Source organism: Simochromis diagramma, unplaced genomic scaffold (genome assembly GCF_900408965.1).
Source record: "Simochromis diagramma unplaced genomic scaffold, fSimDia1.1 OVJJ01000557.1, whole genome shotgun sequence".
Classification (NCBI taxonomy): Eukaryota; Metazoa; Chordata; class Actinopteri; order Cichliformes; family Cichlidae; genus Simochromis; species Simochromis diagramma.
The window spans coordinates 3,187,610-3,205,707 of NW_024387156.1; the positions used below are offsets into that span (position 1 = coordinate 3,187,610).

The window sequence follows — 18,098 nt, forward strand, 5'->3', positions numbered from 1 at the left end:
GGTTCCAGATGTGGTGTGTCTCTCACTTTCGCTCTGTTTCTCATGCATTAATTCCTGTATGTCATTAGTTGCTGATGCTAATGTATGTTTCTTGCTCTACTGGCAGTGTACATTAGCCAGTCTTACCTGCGGTATGCAGTCTGTGTCGGCAAACATGGACCTAAATTTGTGGTCCATGCTGATGTTATACAGAATGGACATGCTGAGCTGTCTCTGGCCCTCATCAGCTACAACATAAACACAAGAGAAGGAGGTAAGTCAATGGAGGAGGGGGAGGGAAGTTAATGGATGAATGACTGGTTGTGCTGTAATGTTCCACAGGATGCCAATGACCACATCTAGGAGGGCTGTGTGTTTTTCTAAAAATATTAATGGGCTGAAAGGCCTCTTTAATTGAAGGTCAATTGACATTCAGTGCAGAATCAGCAACAGTCAACTGCAATTTCTCAGTTTGTTGCGTCTCTTAAGCAGTTAGTAGACAAAAACATCATGAAGGCAAGATTGTCATGCTCTAAAGGCACAGCTCACCAAACATCACCACAGCTGTAGCTGTCGCTCAGGAGGTAGAGCAGGTCATATACTTACTGGAAGTTTGGTGCTCAGAGGCCTGGCTGCTGCAGTCTGCATGCCAAATATCCTTGGGCAAGATATTAACCCAAAGTTGTTCTCAGATGCATCTATCGGAAGGTGGAAAAAAAATGGCCCCTTAACTGCGCAGACTCATTCGCAGAGAATTTACATTTTAAAGCGTCAACTTTGCATGCGCCACCATGAGCACAGTTCAAAGAAGTATAACAGGAATGACTGCTCAGCCACTGGTCCCCTGCTGTCCCTGTCCACATCCACAGTGGGGTATAATCTAGGCTTAGGCTGTCGGTGAGCCCAGGAACTTTATGAGTTTGACCTGTGACCACAGCTGGGGGCCTGAAGGAGGAACCAGCTACAGAGAATTAATGAAGCTGAAACCAGAGTTTCACCTTGGGAGTTTTCATTAAGGGAAGTGTTAAGAGAGAGGCTTCTCACTGGAGGACAGCCACTGAGAGACACCCTGTAATGTCCACCAGCCTCCAAAGCCCCACCCTGTTCCAATTAAAACTGATCTCAGCTGTGTTCAGTCACTGGCTGTTTAGGAAGCCTTATCTCAGAAAAATTAGATCCAGATGTACTCAGTGAACCTCTGGAATCACAGAAGGGAGTGAATGCTAAGGAGAGGGAGCTTCTAGCTTTAATTGGGAAAACAGGAGGAAGCATCAATTTTACTGCCTTTAATAAGTTAAAGCCACGCTGCTCGCTGCTTTGGCCCTTCCCGTGTGCCCACCAATTGACCGGAACATGTGCTGCTCATTAGTGAGCCTTTACCTTAACCAGCACCTTGAAGTGCACAACTACCAACTGCACACACAGAGAGGCAATAAGCTTGTCCAGGCCAAGAAAATTCCCTACTTTTCTAGAATGAACATAGAGTCGAGGATTCTTTATGAGCGAAAAGAAAGACCCCATTAAATGTTCAAAACACAAGTAGGGTTAGGGCAGCAGAGAAGGAAAAAAAGGTAAAGGGGAGCTGTTAAGAATTAACTAGACTATGTTCAAGGGCAGTTAGTGGGAGAGCTAAACTTCAATTACACCCCAGGCTAATTTAAAACTGCCTAGCCTTTGTAAAATTACACCCACAAACATTAAGAAATGTCTGTGGGCTGCACCTCTCCATTGTTATTGAATTTTCTGGATAAATAAGCATGAAGGGTTGGGTATTTGAAGACATCACATACCACATAACGAGATGTTATAAAAATGCTTCACAAAGATCCCTGCCCCCACTTAAATCCTCTAATTTGTCTTGTAATGACAATCAACATGCTGCACTGTAGCTTATGATTTGAAGCGCTAGCAGTGGTAGAAATTTATTTATCAGTATTAAATACATTTCAGTAAGTGTGTTCGTGTACTTTTTCCCTCTGCCATTTCTCATTATTACACATACCTTAATTTATGCACAGTGGTTTGATTGCTTCGCATGTGCGGATTGGATTGGTTCTTACCGACATTTGGTGAGAATTTCATGTCAATAGGGCCTTTAGGAAAATATTTACTTAGAAAATTAGTCACGTGTTCAATACTTACCTCCTATCATTTTCCAAATGACCTCATAAGATAGATTTATAGATCTGACTTTTATTCCAAATCTCAGTATAATTTAGATTTGTGGAAAAGCTGTCTTCAACATCGTTTCAATAAATTTTTGGTGAATGCAATTACTCTAACTGTGCTGTTTACAACATGTGAGTAAAGCTTTACAAACATTCTAACCACTTGCACTGTAGATCTTCACATTTTGGGTTGTGTGTTTGTGAAGAGCCCAAATTCTGACAATATCTAGCTCTTTTTCCAGTGGAGTCTGTATGCATTTATGATGAGTTATGTAACTAATTTAGGGGTGGGGGCATGCGTGCACAAGTAATAGCACGTAATAACATGTAGCAGTGAACAATCACGCCTGCTCATAGTACTAATGCACTAATGTAACTAATTTACAGTGGAGTCTGTATGGCTTTATGATGAGTCATGTAACTAATTTACTTACTTTCAGATTCATGTGATAGAGTCATTTTAAATAAAGTAGTTGAAAATATAACAATAACATGCTTTGTGACTTCTTGGAAATTAAGGCAATATCTTAAATTCAGTTTTATTTACTTACTATTTATTTATTTGTTTTGGTTTTGTCTTAAATTCAGAGAAAACTTATTTTTGGTTTATAAATTTGTTTTTGCCACAAGGTCCTGAGGTCCCAAGTCTTTTCTGCACTCCCGACCCCACTGATCCACTTTAATAGATGAAAAATGTAATTTACTGCACATTAAACTGTGAATTATTTTTTTTTTTACCAAATGTTTATGCGTGAGCTGCAAAGCAGAGATGAAGAGAAATGATGTGTTCAAGCTTGATTGTCTGATGAAACAGGAAAGAGGTGATGATGTCAAGTAGAGTCTCCCTCTTCACTTTCATCTTATCAGTCAGGGTCAGGACCTCAGGTCTGGCCTGAACAGAGATCCAAAAGGCATGAAGGGAGAGGAGACCATTGCTGTGTTGTCTGTCCTTAGAGATAATTGCATTTAGTGTGTCAGCTGAAAACTGGACAGTTGGCAGAGGGAGCAGATGATTAATGGTCTCCTGGTTCACACACAGGGCACAGAACACACACACCTAGTGTCAAGACTATAAGCAGGCGTGATTGTTCACTGTTACGTGTTATTACTTGTGCATGCATGCCCCCACCCCTCCACAAAGCTCTACCTAAATCTCCAAAGACATAAATATCCATCTCTCAACCCTGATCGTATAAAACAAAATCATGTGACCAGAATCTGGCATGTTATTCGAACAAATACACTCTATTAAGTATGTACTGTTACCTGAGCCTCTCCTGAGAGGTTTCAAAAGCCCCAACAGAGATGACGATGTCACACAACTCTGCAAAGACACACCCTGTGCAGCTTTGCAAAATGGTCCCAAGGGGAACTTCAAGGGATGGGCATAAAAGCTATATACATATGCCTTAATGATTGCAAATTAATAGCAGAGATCAATGCGTCTTTCTGATGTCCCGTGTCTTTCTGTTTTAGAAAACACCTTAAATGCTGGTTCCGACACATGAACCCACAATTAAACAAATCTACAGGAGCAAACACAGGGAAACATAAACACTTAATCTTTACTGAGACTGATTACCAAGCAGAGAGGAAAGTTTGGGAATGAATCCAGCCTGGTTGTGGAGAGAAGTGTCAAAAGACAGGCTGAACAGGAGGCGCAGGGTGGCGTCCAGGAGCTCCTTGTAGTCACTGGGAACTAAACGGGCCAGCTTCTCTACTGGTCACTTTGTATAGCACAGTATAAAGCACCTTGAAATGAGTTGTTGTGAACTGAAGTCAGATTGACACAGATATAGCACAGGGTTCAACTTCAGCTACACTCTATGATTGTGACTATCAGCACAGCAGTGCCAGCAGTGCCACTCAGTCAGGTGGCTGTAGCTCAGGTGGAAGAGCAGGTCAGCCACTAATCTGAAGGTCGGTGGTTCGATCCCAGGCTGCCTCCTGGTGGCATGCCAAATATCCTTGGGCAAGATACTAACCCCATGTTTGCCTACTGGTGGTGGTCAGAGGGCCCGGTGGCGCCAGTGTCCGGCAGCCTCGCCTCTGTCAGTGCGCCCCAGGGTGGCTGTGGCTACAATGTAGCTTGCCATCACGTGTGTGTGAATGGGTGAATGACTGAATGTAGTGTGAAGTGCTTTGGGGTCCTTAGAGACTAGAAAAGCGCTATACAAATGCAGGCCATTTACCATTTACCATAGTTCTGCGTTCTAAAGTGTCTGTTTCCATCTCCTGTGATTTGCCAGAAACCAGGGAGATACAATCTGCTACCAGTTAAAACACACTCATTGCTTCTGTGTGCAAAACTAGCTCCAGTCACTCCATCCCAAACCAGACACTGAGCTGCATTATCAACTGCAGCCTGTGTCACCTACCACTGACATTTCCACTGGTGACATAGGCAGAATAAAAATGTATTAGGCAGTACTGAACTCTTATCAGATTCAGTTTGCTGAGTAAATATAACCTGATGGGATCATCACTTTTTGATTCATTAAACACCCATGCCCTTAAATACTTCAATGAGTCAAAGTGTTGAAACCAACATTTCCATGCTGGACACAAGCTTGTGTGGGTATGAAAGTTTTTCTAATGTGAATTAAAGGTGTAATCAATGGTAAACAAGGAGATAAAGCAAGTTTCTGACAGGGCCTGGGCTTGATAAAGACCCACAAACTTGAACTAGACTGGAACCAGATGGGACTGGATTAGGGACAGTTGAAAAGCCAGGGTTCTGTTTGAGCACTATGGCCCACCAAAGTGGACTCTGAATAATGTTTTTAAAATGAAAATCTAATCTAAGCATGGTTTTAACTGGCACCGCAGAAGGTTACAGACATTTGTGAAAATATTATCCTTTACATTTTTGTATACAGTAAAATAAATCCTCAGTCCTTTATGAGTAATTTATGTAATGTAACAAAACAATGCATTTAAACAAACCATTGATTAGACGAGGTGAAGATAAAGGTAGAAAATAGAATTTAAAAATCTAGTTTCAAACAGTTAGTCCAAGCTTTTCTAACAATGGTCATTTTGTTAAGATTTTACCTATTTTGGTAAGACTCTGTGCTCCACGGTGTCTGTAGGTTATACAGACTGTATGAAAAAGACAATATTATAATATTAATATTGTTTTACTTAATTAGAAGAATGTGAGCAAGTCTGTATTAAATAGGCTGCTTTAACATTCAACATTTTTGCTGACTTGGGACACTGTCCCACAATCTTCCCTCAAATTATTAAACCCGGAGCAAACCAGATTCTGCAATGCTAACTTCAGGTCCTTCCATAATATTTTGGTTGGATTAAGGTCATGACTTTGACTTGGCTACTAGAAAACATCTTTATTCTTCTTTAATCATCCTATAAATACTTGCGTTGTGCTGAAGGTAGCTGTTGTGCTGCATGAGATTCAGTATAGATGCCCTGATATTTTCCTTCTGAATTTTGAAATACTATACAAATATTCCGAATGCAGTTTTACAATGTTTAATAATACCTTCTCTTATAATCTAAGATCTTTTGTTTACCATTGTCAATCTTGCTCCCCAGGAAGATAGAGTGCTTTTTGAGGATGGTGATAACAACCAGCAGTAGCTCATTATCTTCACGGTCCACAATCTTCAAAAGCATGTGAACAGTGTTTTTGTTCCTCATCTTCAGCTCTGTGTGTGTGTCTTCACCCAGGTTGAGCAGCAGAGACAGAGCAACTGCAGGGTCAAAGATAACAGTGCAGGTAACAGTTATTTTAGCTGTGGTTCTTGTACCTTGCTTTTAAAGACTTTTTAGAACTGCTGTTTAGAGATAAATAAACCTTTACTTAATTATAAAAAGACACAAATACAAAAACACACTAAACTAGCAAAAAAATATGACTTATACAAGTGTACCTTAAAAAACAGAATACTGTAAAAAAGTTAAATTCCCACCCGGATCCAGTAAGGGTCCTGCTAGACCCCCCATGCTAAAACCAAGCCCTGGAATGGCACAGCTACGTCTGCAGCCTGTCCGCACTCTGTATGATTGTGTATGTGACAAATAAAGGTTGGTTGTTGTTGTTCTTTATTTGCAGCTGAATTTAAAAACGGTAAACTTTAATAAACTATTTTCATTACATGTGAATTGTTTTCAAGACCTTTTTAGTTAAATTTGATGATTAAAGCTTATAGCTCATATAATTCAGAAATCTAATATGAGAAAATAATAGAATATTACATCTCAAGTACGTAAATTAATATTTTAAAAGTACAATATGTGTCTTGGTCTGGTTCAGTACACTCAATCACAAACATGGGCAAAACTGATGACTTAATATTTGTCCAGATGATGATGATGATGATGGACAGCCTCCACAAGAAGGGTAATGAAGGTCACATCTGAAAAAACTGAATATCAAAGGATATGAATGGAAAAAAGTGATGGAAATTCTTTTTAGAGAACCGGCTCTTTTGGCTCGGCTCACTAAAAAGAGCCGACTCATTCGGCTCCCAACCAGCTCTTAGGGCGGTTTTGTTGCTTTAATTAATTTATTATCAACAACAATATAAAATTATGCAGAAAAGAAATTACTAATGTAAAAAAAACCTGTGTTTTATTATTTATATATGTTTATATATAAATATATACGGTGGCCCCTAGAGACAAAGCACCTATAAACTCCAAAACACGTTGCTAGCGTTAACTGAACTTCCAAAACAGAGCTACTTAGATCACTTAAATTACACAATTGAAAGCATATGTGTATTGTTTGTGTATTTATACACAGGCACTCATATATATTCAAATAATTTAAACAAATGTTAATTTACCTGTTACTACCACACACCAAATCCGGTCATTGGTACTTGCTGGCTTGCCACTAGGTAACAAAAGCTCAACACTGTGCCTAGCATCCTGGAGTACTTCTGTTGTCTTTTGTATGTGTTTTGAGTTTTTACATGTTTTGGAGTTTGTACGTGCTTTGTCTCTTGGGGCCACCGTAAATATACTTTATTTATTCACTCCACATAAAATGTAATAAATAAATCATATAATACAAAAACCAACTATTCACATTTCAGCTTTTAACTATTTAAATTTTCAGCTTTTTCCTTTTAAACAAATTTAAAGTGAAACCACAAAACACTGCAAACCACAACACAATAAAATATAAATTAAAATATGCAAAACAAAGAAGATGCACATTCTCTGTCATATAGGCCTGGGAGGATTTTTTGGGAGAGTGTTTTCCTACTTGGAATTGCATACTGTATAAGCAATGGAGATGAAACCAGCCTTAAAGAATTATTAAATAAGAACTTGTGACAGCTGCTACAACTCTCACACAATCATAGCTGGAACACAGGTGGTGGTAGTTGATCCACTGTGTTTTCTCAAGTTCTTGATGGCAATACCAGGTAGTATGAGCTTGGTGGCATGATGATAGAGTGGATAGCACTGTCCCCTCACAGCAAGAAGGTTCCTAGTTCAAAACCTGGCTGGAGGCTTGTGTGTGGAGTCTGTATGTTCTCCATGTGTCTCTCCAAGTACATCAGCTTCTTTCCACAATACGAAAGAAAGGATTAAGTGCATAGAATAAAACACTGTATGAATGGGTGGTTAAACTGTTGATTGTAGACTTAAGTTGTTTAAGCAGTCAGTAAGACTCACAATGTGCTATATAAATGCCAGTCCATTTTCATTAATGAAAGAACAGCAGACAGTATTTATCTGTTACCTAGTTGACAGAAAGTGTAAAACCCCAAAATATACATGAGCTGAAAGCTGCTTTCAAAGTAATCTGGGCTTCAATAACACCTCAGCACTGGCACACATGGATCACCTCCAAGTTATGCCACGCTGACAGAGTAATTCTTGGCAAAGGAGCATAAATGAGCATAAAAGAAGATATATTTTTCAGAATTTGGACATTTATATCTTATAAAATCTTTTTTTAAAATTGAGCTCATGAAATATTCAAATAATACTACTTCCGCCGGTGGAAACCCAAACAAAACACGCATTTAGAGGCTCTAATACCTGTGTCTTAATCTCGCTGTCCATGTCACCTCTACTTGCGGCCCACATAATGACATGACTAAATATTTTTAAAAATTATTTTTCAAAAAATTATTTAATATGAAGGCAATAGGCAGTGTTACAGGTATAGCCCTAAAGAATGGGGACTCATGGGCAGTATAGCCCAGTTGTAAGTAAGCTACTAAGACTCGACTGTACACTGTGTTCGTGTTTTCCTCTGAAACAATAAGTTCCGTTGGAGCAGCCTTTCAACGCCTCTCTCTGTCTTTCACGAGCAAAGTTGACCCAGACAACAAAGTAAAGCTAGTTTTCAGCTACGAGCCCGACACGCAACCCGACGTATTAGCCAGAGGTCCCTTTGCTACGGTTCGGAGCCGCGGACCTGTACGAGCTCGCTGCAAAAAGTGCAGCTTTACCTAACGTCCGCCCTACTGTTACTCATTTTATATTAAGATTTAAAAATCTAGTTGGTATTGGTATGGCGACTATCCTTCAGTAATAGTAATAAATCACACAGCAATAGTACATTCATGTAGTTGGAAAAAGCTTGATAGTATATTAAGTAATCCAAAGTATTCAGAATATGTTACTCTCATTGAGTAATGTAACGGAATACGTTACAAAATACATTTTAGGGCATTTATTCTGTAATCTGTAGTGGAATACATTTTAAAAGTAACCTTCCCAACACTGGTTACTCTAAGAATACTGCTGATATCTTTCTTTTGTTTTGTAGCAGTCCTCAAGCAGATTAACTGCATATGCTTCTTAAGTGTAACCAGTGATTAGGTTAATTATTGGTTAATCTTGCATTTAATTTCATGTAAAAACAGTGAAGACAAGCAACCCCAGGTATTTTTTTGTCTGATCAGCAGTATAGCACCCAAAGTATCCACCTCACTATCTATGACCAAGAAAAAGAGCACATCTTTCCTTGTGAAAAGCTGAACTTTTCATTTCGTTTCAAAAACATCATATAGAACTATGGATTCATTCATACAGATGATTCATATTAAAAGTAAAATCACAGACAAAAAATTAAGAAAAAAGGCAAAATAGACCCACAAAGGACATAAAATCCTGTTACTGAAACTAGTTTTACAGCACGGTGAGCATAATTAGGAACAACAAATAAAACCAAAGATCTATTGCATAGAGGAAAATCAAAGTGAAGAACACTCTACCTTGGAGAAACCCGGTTACAGCAGGATGACTATGTTAGTTTAAATCTGCACCCAGACTCATACTAATTGCCAGAGTCCTCAAAGCACAGGCCGAGGAGGGAATCTTCCACTCCAGCTTATTAATCAACCAAAGACCGAAACGGAGTTTTATTTAATTTGAAAGCCTGACGCTTAGCCTTGTCCACCCTAGCTGAAAACCTCAAAAAACTGTTTTATTTTTTATTTGTTATCCATCATCTACCTGAGCCTTACTCAGAGTTTCTACTCGATTTCTATCGATCTGACTTTTTATCTGACTTCAGTGCTCAACTCAGATAAAATAATTATTCTGGCCACTTTTTAACTCACAAAAGTGCTGCAGTTATGGCCAAATGATGCAGTTTAAGTTATCATATAATGTCTGTGAAATTAAATAAACTTAGCTGATTTAATTTTCTGGAGCAACAACGGGTCAAAGAACCAAAACAGCAGGAATCACACCTAATTTATCAACAATTATAGCTGCATACGGAGAACAAGCCACAGGACAGCTGAACTAATCACCCACTAAAATTAAGTCTACATAGACTTCTTGTGTTCTTCCTCTACTTTCTTTAGATTTTTGTCCTCAGAGAGTGCTTCATGTAGCAATAGTCAAGGAACTCAAATAAATACAAACCACAAAAAACACATAATCAAGTGTTTTTGACTCTTTATAAAAGGATATAAGCCTCCTTCTTCTGCAGCTCATCTTGCCAAAGGTCATACTTCTTCAGCTCATATTCAATGATGTTCACACACAGGGACCCAATCTTGAAATGTGTGATCATTCCATGGAACTGAAGTAAAAGACTACTATTTATCCAAAAGTGAATTTTCAAAACTATTTTTTTTTCTTTTAATCAAATTTGGGATTCCAGCTGTCATTGAAATTACCCAATCGGTCACCCCTGAAATATTTTACAAAGCAAACTGACAAAGTCAAAACACATCCAGTCAAACAGTATGTCCTTGTCTGACGCATAATCAGCCCAACCTGAGCCATTTCACAAGCCAATTAGTGTAACACGGACAGGGAGACAAGCCAAGAATGACGATCAGTTTTCAGACATACATCTTGAAGCCTAAATTCGCCCTGACAGACGTTTATGTGTTGTTTTAGTGAGGGCTTATTTTATCGTTTCAAAACACACAGCTAAAGAGTAAAACTTTGCTGCCAAAGATGGGTGATTAATATGAGAGAGACAGAGAGAGAGCAGATAAACATGAACATGACCCCGGAACAGGACAACTGAAATATAATAATATAAATAATCTAACAATATATTAACAAGATGCATATGGCTGGTATGTTCGGATGTCCAGATACCTTTGGCCATGTAGTGAGTATATTGCTAGGGGTATCCATACAAATTGATTTAATAAAAAGATGTATCTAACTATGGTGTTGAGGTGGGGTCTTGGGTCAGCTCCAAATGGGGGAGGTGGAGCTGGATGGCTCAGGGCCATCAACAGGTGAGGTGACTGGCACATCTCTTGTACATGAGCTAATCCCTCTGTTGCTTCCCATTTCAGCAGCGTGCTGGAGCAGTATGCAGTTAAGGAGCAAACCACATCACTGTTCTCCCTGCCTCTATTGTAGATACACCAAGCTTATTCTAGAGTGGCTTGAATGCCCTGCTATATTACTACTCTTGAAACAATATACTAGATTTTTTACCTGGAGAAACAGAAGAAGACAGAGATGATGGTTGTTGCCAAGTCCATACTCCACTTCCAGTCTTCTCTTAGGACTCTGGCCAAGGCTCTAAGGACAGTTTCTGGGAACACACGGGTAAACAAGAGTCATTATAGATATGTGTAATGCATATGCAGGAGACAAAATAAAGGAATGAAGAAGGAAAAGAAAGGAAAAGCAGAGTTTTTGAAAGTGCAACTGGAGGTTAATTTAAAAGAGTGTTGGGTAATGTGATCATGCTGACTGCTACTGGGGATTGTGACCTGTGGGTGCTTCACATCCAACATATGCTTCAGTGTTCATCTCTTCTTTCCACCCTGACCCCAGAGTCTCGGTTCACATGAATACTTGGCTCTTATCAGTACTGGACTGCCTGATGTGGCGTGGCAGATGGAGTGAGCAGACAATGCTTTATGACAGAAACAAATGAAGTTGTGCCATCTCACAAAGGATGGAGGCAATGATGGATACATGCTGTTACAGGAAAAAAAGGGCTTTTGGTCACGAAAGGGAGACGAGCAGGAGCTGAGCTCTGTTTTCTTCCCAAGTCAAAGAGTAGCAGAGTGAAGGAGCTATAACACTGAGATCTTAGTGAGTTCTAGCAATTTTGATCTAAATACAGTCATTAAGTAAAGGTTTGCAGTAATTCATGGTTCGTCTTCTAAAAGTCATGTGAGTTTAATTCCAATTTTGAGCATAAAGACTTTTTATAGATCTGAGTAAGGTCAAGTCAGAGAATGATCCAGGAAGAATATCTTTGAACAAACACTTAATAATCTGATCTCAGTATATGACCACCTCATTCAGACTGCGGCTTTTTAAATTATTATTATTATTATTTTTTTAAATTTTATTTATTTGAACAACTCTCCTATCTATGTACAAATACAGTTTCTTCAGAGAAATAGAATACAGAGAGTCACAGACTTAAGGCACAAATATAGGATCTATAGAGGGAAAAAAAGAAAAAACAATATATAAAAAAATATAATAATAATTAGAAAAATAAATAGTAATGCGTTACACCCAACACTGCACAAAACTATCTGTCTTTCCAAAAAAACACAAATACTTTTCAGTAGTACTGCATAAAATCCTGTTTACTCTTTCCCTCCCAGGCTTCTAGACTTCTAATTGGCCAACATTTCTACACGGCTTGGATTTGGTTCTTCACAACGTTTGACTGTGTTTTGGCCATTTACATGTGGACGGAGAGATTTTTCAAAACTGCACGTGTGGACAAGATTTTTTTAAAAAAAACAAAAATGGAAAATCTCTGTTTTCAAAAATACCTGTGTATGTGTGGACGTAGCCTATAACGTATCTACCTTCCTTACCCTTTATTTCTTTGCGAGATTCAAACTTAAGGGAATTAGTTATCAGAATTGCAACCCCTCTTTTCCTAGAATTTGTATGAGAGCTGTAGAAGGTTTTTTTGAACCTAAATTTCCTTAATTTTTCGTGTTCTATTTTTGATAAATGAGTTTCTTGTAAGAAAATTATCTGTGTCTTCTCCTTTTTGAGTTTAGTCATAATCTCGGCTCTTTTAACTGGGTTACCAGTGCCATCAACATTAAGGACATACACTTTATTTCTTCATGTGTAGTATGCATTATCCTTTTGTGATTTACTGGCTGTCTTTTGAGACCCCCACAGGCACCCCATTGAACCCTTGTTTAAATAAAACATTTTCATTAACAAACTGCAACTTAGTTTAACTATGTACAAATAAGAGGACTTCAATAAAGATGTACCAGCCACCTTCCCCACCTGTTGTTCCTCTTTTTGTTTTTGGGGGGTATGTCTCTCGTATTGAAAAGCCCCCCCTCCAGTAATGAGATATGACTCACGAAAGATTGTCACACTCATACTAGTGCTTGTTATTATGTACAGTCCATCCCTAGCCAACTTTGTGTTCCATATAGTCCTACCAGACACACCTTAGATCCATCTTGTTGTCATATGTCTCCATATTTGCCTCTCATTCATTGTTATCCCATATGGAAAAGATATATGTAAATCTTATAAAGTTTCTATCTGTCTTGTGTGAAACTTGTATGAAAAGCATACAAGAGTGAAAACAGATATAAGATCCCTTGAAAAATTATATAAATGAAACGTATGTTTTGGATACTTACTAAAACAATATATGAAAGTAATGAGACAGTGGCCACTTTCATGAGTGAATCATATAAACCTTATATGATTAACTATATGAAGTAGGTCACATCTTATGCAAGTCTTTTATAAGTTTTCACAATTTCTTTTCCATATGGGATCCCTATGCTGAAATTCTTGAATTCTCTCTCGAGCTCACCTGCTAGCCAGGACTGGACCGGTTTCCATGTCGCTGCCCGGTTGACAGACGTCCCTCAGTGCTCTTTTTCTCTCCCGGCTGATATAATTAGTGTTTTCCTAAGGTCACTTGATATAATTAAAAGTAATCAGAAGAGCACAAAACAAGTTAAACCATAAACCACAATTATAAAAGAGATACCAGTACATTTTCAACAGAATACCTCACGCTGTGTTCAGTTATTATGAATTTTCAAGTAACAATTTTACCGTGTTTAAGAATGAACACTACATATCACACATGGGCACTGCGTGATAATATAAAACTAGGATTTTGATCCACCATACTCTGATAAAGCTGGTTGAACCAAAAGTTGGAAGTATACCATTAATTAGCATATGACATAAAATAACGTTGCAAAACCAAAAACATAGAACTACTAGAGAAAGTAACCATTCTGTATGAGTTCCCTCAGGTTATCTGGGTTGCGAGCCAGCTGGAGGATGAGAGTTGGTCCTCTGGTCTTTTCCTCAATGTCCTCATAAAGCAGCTCACATATTCATCAATTCTGATGATGCCCGCTTTGTTGTCCACCTGTAAGAAAATAAACACCAGTCTTCAAAGAGAATACAGTACCATATTGAAGAATAGTATATAAACATATATACTGTTTTACATATGATCCAACACTGCACTCCATTATTAACTAAAACAAGATTTTGATGGAGCCTTAAAATCAGTCCCTACTTCTAATCCAGCATAAGGAGGAAAGTCTCGAAGTGATATCCGTTTCTTCTCCTTGGTGTCTGTGAAAAGCAACATCCACAACAAAACTATTACGATAAACTAGTTCCATTATTCATAAAGAATGAGTCTTACAACAAATGCTCGCAGTCATATTAAAGTAGTCCTAGAAAACTCATCTGTACCATTTGATTGCTTGCCGTTTTGCAGGTAGAAGAGCAACTGTTCCACTTCATGGAGTTTAGATGGGTGAATCAGTGGACATTCCTCAACCACCTTCTGAGCAAGAGTGTGTATCTGTGCTGGCATTCAGGCTTTTTAGGCAAATGCTAAAAGTGGCAAAAATGCAAAGGTAAACATTAAATTACAATGTTTTTTTTTAATGTAAGGTACATAACAAAAAATCAGCTCATGTCAATAATTAGTCTCACATTTTCTGACAATCTTTTTGGACGACAACCTTGGGTTCCTCCAGCTCCCCAAGAACAGTTGCCTCCACCTTATACTGAACAACAAGAGCTGTGTCAGTCGGGTGGATATCCAGAGTGCATCCCTTTAAGTTCCTGTGAGTCAAGCAATTGTAAAATTTACACCAAAACCATGGTGTTGTAATCATCTGCAGAGAGTTAATTGCCAGATACTAACAGCTCTCCAGTGAGAATCACCTGTTTTGATTTTTTGGGTACATTTAAAACAATTCAGCTGTTGTTACTAAAAAAAAAAAGATGCTACTGGAAATCTCAGTAAACACATCCACCATCTCATGACTACCTGACAGACTGGCTGTAGTACATGATACTGGGAAGTGATCTGTCTGGTGTTGTGGGGCTGTGGTGTCTCCATTTCTAGTCACCTTGTACAACCTCAGACTTTCAATACAACTCTGGGTCATGCCACATACAGAAATACTGTCATTAGTCTCCGGTAGTTTAATTTACAGAGCATTGTGGACAATTTTTTGGAGTGGTCTGAAAGGAATCATCTGCTTTTGAATGTGAAGAAGACCAGAGAGATGGTGATCAATTTCAGAAAGGAACAGGACAGCTACACAACCCTTGTCTACCCTGAGACAGGATGTTGATGAGATGGGCATCCGCATCGACATCAGGCTGAACGGGAAGTCCAACACAGTTCAGTAAACAGGTGCAATTTCCCAAGGAAGCTGAGACCGTTTAAAGTGTGCAGCAATATCATTTTCTAACAGTCAGCTGTGGTAAGTACAGTGTATTTTGCTGTGGTCTGCTGTTTAACGGCTGGTGACACCAGCAGTGAAAATACTATACATCTGTGTGGCAGAGAGGCATCTCACATATGTAAGTACTGTAACAAAAAGATTTACCAAATAAAGGATGCATAAAGTATTTAACACCTCATCTCATTTTTTGTGTGATTTGTTTAGCTGGTTAGTGTTTTTTGTCTCACGGCTATGCAATCATATGCCTTTTTGGGAGAAATCAACTGAGCGACGAAATAATGACTGATCTATATTATGAGACGCCTCTGTGGTTAAATCAAATTCAAACTTACTTCCTCTGAGATACTTTCAAAAACGTCTAACTGCTGTTATCATGTAAACTGACAAAGCAAACCAAAATATAAAATAAAATTGAAACATTAAAGCCTTAAACTTAGGAGATGTTCAATGACTCAGCGGGGTATTTTTCCACTCCACTGAAATATTTTCACAGTTTCCAGGCGCTCCCAAAAACAAATGTCTCTGCATTACTTGAAACATTCCTAGTAAGATTTCGTTTAAATCATTGTACGTATTTTTCGGACCATAAGGTACACCAGATTAGAAGGTGCACTGTCGATGAACGGGTGAACATTAACTTTTATCGAGTGGTTACCGTTTATCCTCCAGATTCACCGTTTATATTATGCTAACATAGCTGTGTTGCTAGCAATCACGTAGCACATCATTATATACCAGCTAGCCCAACATCAGTAATCCCACAAACGTCACTGCTGTTTAGTTTTCTGTCTTCATTTATGTTGGAAGTGATAGCAGAGCTGTACGATTTAATTTTTTCAGAAATCCCTGTCAGAACATGGTATATCATGTTTAGGTGGAAAATAGCGAGCTAACTTCCTGCTAACTTCTAATTCTGTTAAATTTAATAAATTCTGTTTTCATGGATGCCTGGATGTTAAAATTAATTGTTACACCTAGTAAAGCAGCAACACTGATCATTTTATTAAAGATGAAAGAATTTAGACAGTCTTAACTGTCAGTGATGCCGCCGTGTTCGTTTGACTTTAGGACCTGAAGCGGAGTTTGGACCCTGATTACTCCACCGCCAGGCTTGGAACAGTAGCCGTAATGCTCTGACAATCCATCAAGTGGTGTGTTACTTTTACATTTAGTAAATGCTTACTAAAGAATTTTTGACAGATTTTTGAGTGCCATGTACCACATAAAATCGGTTCGAGGTCAGTAAGCACAACCAGAATGCATACATAAGGCACACTGTAGATTTTTGAGAAAATTAAAGGATTTTAAGTGCGCCTTATAGTGCGGAAAATATGTATATAGGGCTTTGGAATTGACGGCGCAATGTATTGTGGGAGTTCGGTGCCATATTTGAAGGCCACGAATCAAAACAAACTGTGTTGGAAGGAAGACTGCTATGAACCATGCTTAAAAACAGCTCAAAAGAAAAAGGATGTTATTGAGACAAATCGCGTCCGGATGCAAAGAGATGGTACTTGCAAAAAATAGCGTGCATTGGAAATGTGGACCTGTATGAAATACGGCAGTGGAGTAGAAACCCCGAAGACCAAACCGCTATTAACTTACCCTGATATATTTTCATACCTCGTCTCTGGAGTCAGTGCATACACGGCGAGCCAATTGCGCAATTATAAATCTCTGGAGGCACACAGCCAATTCACCAATGGTTAAGTACAAGATTTGCCTATTTTTAAGCCTCCACGTTGTGAGTAAGTCATCATTCAAAAAAAGATAAGTCAACTTGAGTACTGCGAGTAAAATGCGTTTGATCCCCCGTGAACATTCAGATTGATTAGCGCAAGCATAAATTCAGTCATGAGGGCGAAATTACAGTGAGAACATGTGGAGACTCTGTGGATGGATAACATAGTGAGTTCAGTGCATTGATGTGATATTGTCCTGAAGGATTTAGTCATTCTCAATGGTTAAAGAAATTGCAATAATTTATTCATATTTACTATAAATAATCCTAATTATATATCTTGCTTCCGTGTTTGTGTCCTGTGTCACTACAGTACATTTAGTTTTATACATTGATAATTGACCTGCAGAATCTCCTTATCATATTAGGTATCCATAACTGTCACTTACAGACAAACTTTATGCTTTCTCCATCTTGAAAGTGATTACATTGATGTATTACATACTTTAGGTTTATTTTTTGCAGGCAGGTTTCTAAAAAAGAACAGGCAGATTTAGAATATAACATGCAGCGTTCTATAGATGGATGCATAAAAAGATGAAAAATTACATGTATGTGCCAACTTTCTAAACACGTTCATTGTTACATTTATGATAAATGGATTAGAAAGTAGATTAAACACATTTGTGTCGGCTTTGGCTCATTAAAGGTTTTGTCTTTAAATTAGTTTTGTCTTTGTATGTTTCAGGAAATCATTGTCTCTGAATTTTGTAACCACCGATAAGGGCCAGGGTTCGGTGGGAAACCGACCTCAAAGTTGAGCTTAGTGCAGAAGCATGGTCCAGAACTTTTAGATCTGCCAAGAAATTGTTTTCCTGTAACAGACTCCAGGAAAGCCATTACAGAATCTTATATAGACTGCAGCGTACCCCAGAGTTTTAAAATAAAGTTCATCCTCAGATTTCTCCTCATTGTGTAATGTGCGATATGGATGTGGGGACTTACTACCATTGCATACGGCAATGTCCTTTAATTACTAGATTTTGGAAGAATATTGCTATAGAGCTTCGCTCAATCTTTCACCAGACGATCCCACTGAACCCTGTCCTG

At 38.4% G+C, this 18,098-nt stretch overlaps 1 protein-coding gene across 1 annotated transcript; it reads right to left on the reverse strand.

The window, feature by feature from the left end:
- Positions 1-13,171: 13,171 nt before the first annotated feature.
- Positions 13,172-14,771, reverse strand: kifap3a (kinesin-associated protein 3a). Its single transcript, XM_040048573.1, is given in 6 exon segments — positions 13,172-13,923; positions 13,926-13,962; positions 14,116-14,174; positions 14,298-14,404; positions 14,406-14,441; positions 14,544-14,771. Coding segments are annotated over 6 exon segments (540 nt in total). The 5' UTR covers positions 14,729-14,771; the 3' UTR covers positions 13,172-13,807.
- Positions 14,772-18,098: the final 3,327 nt, after the last annotated feature.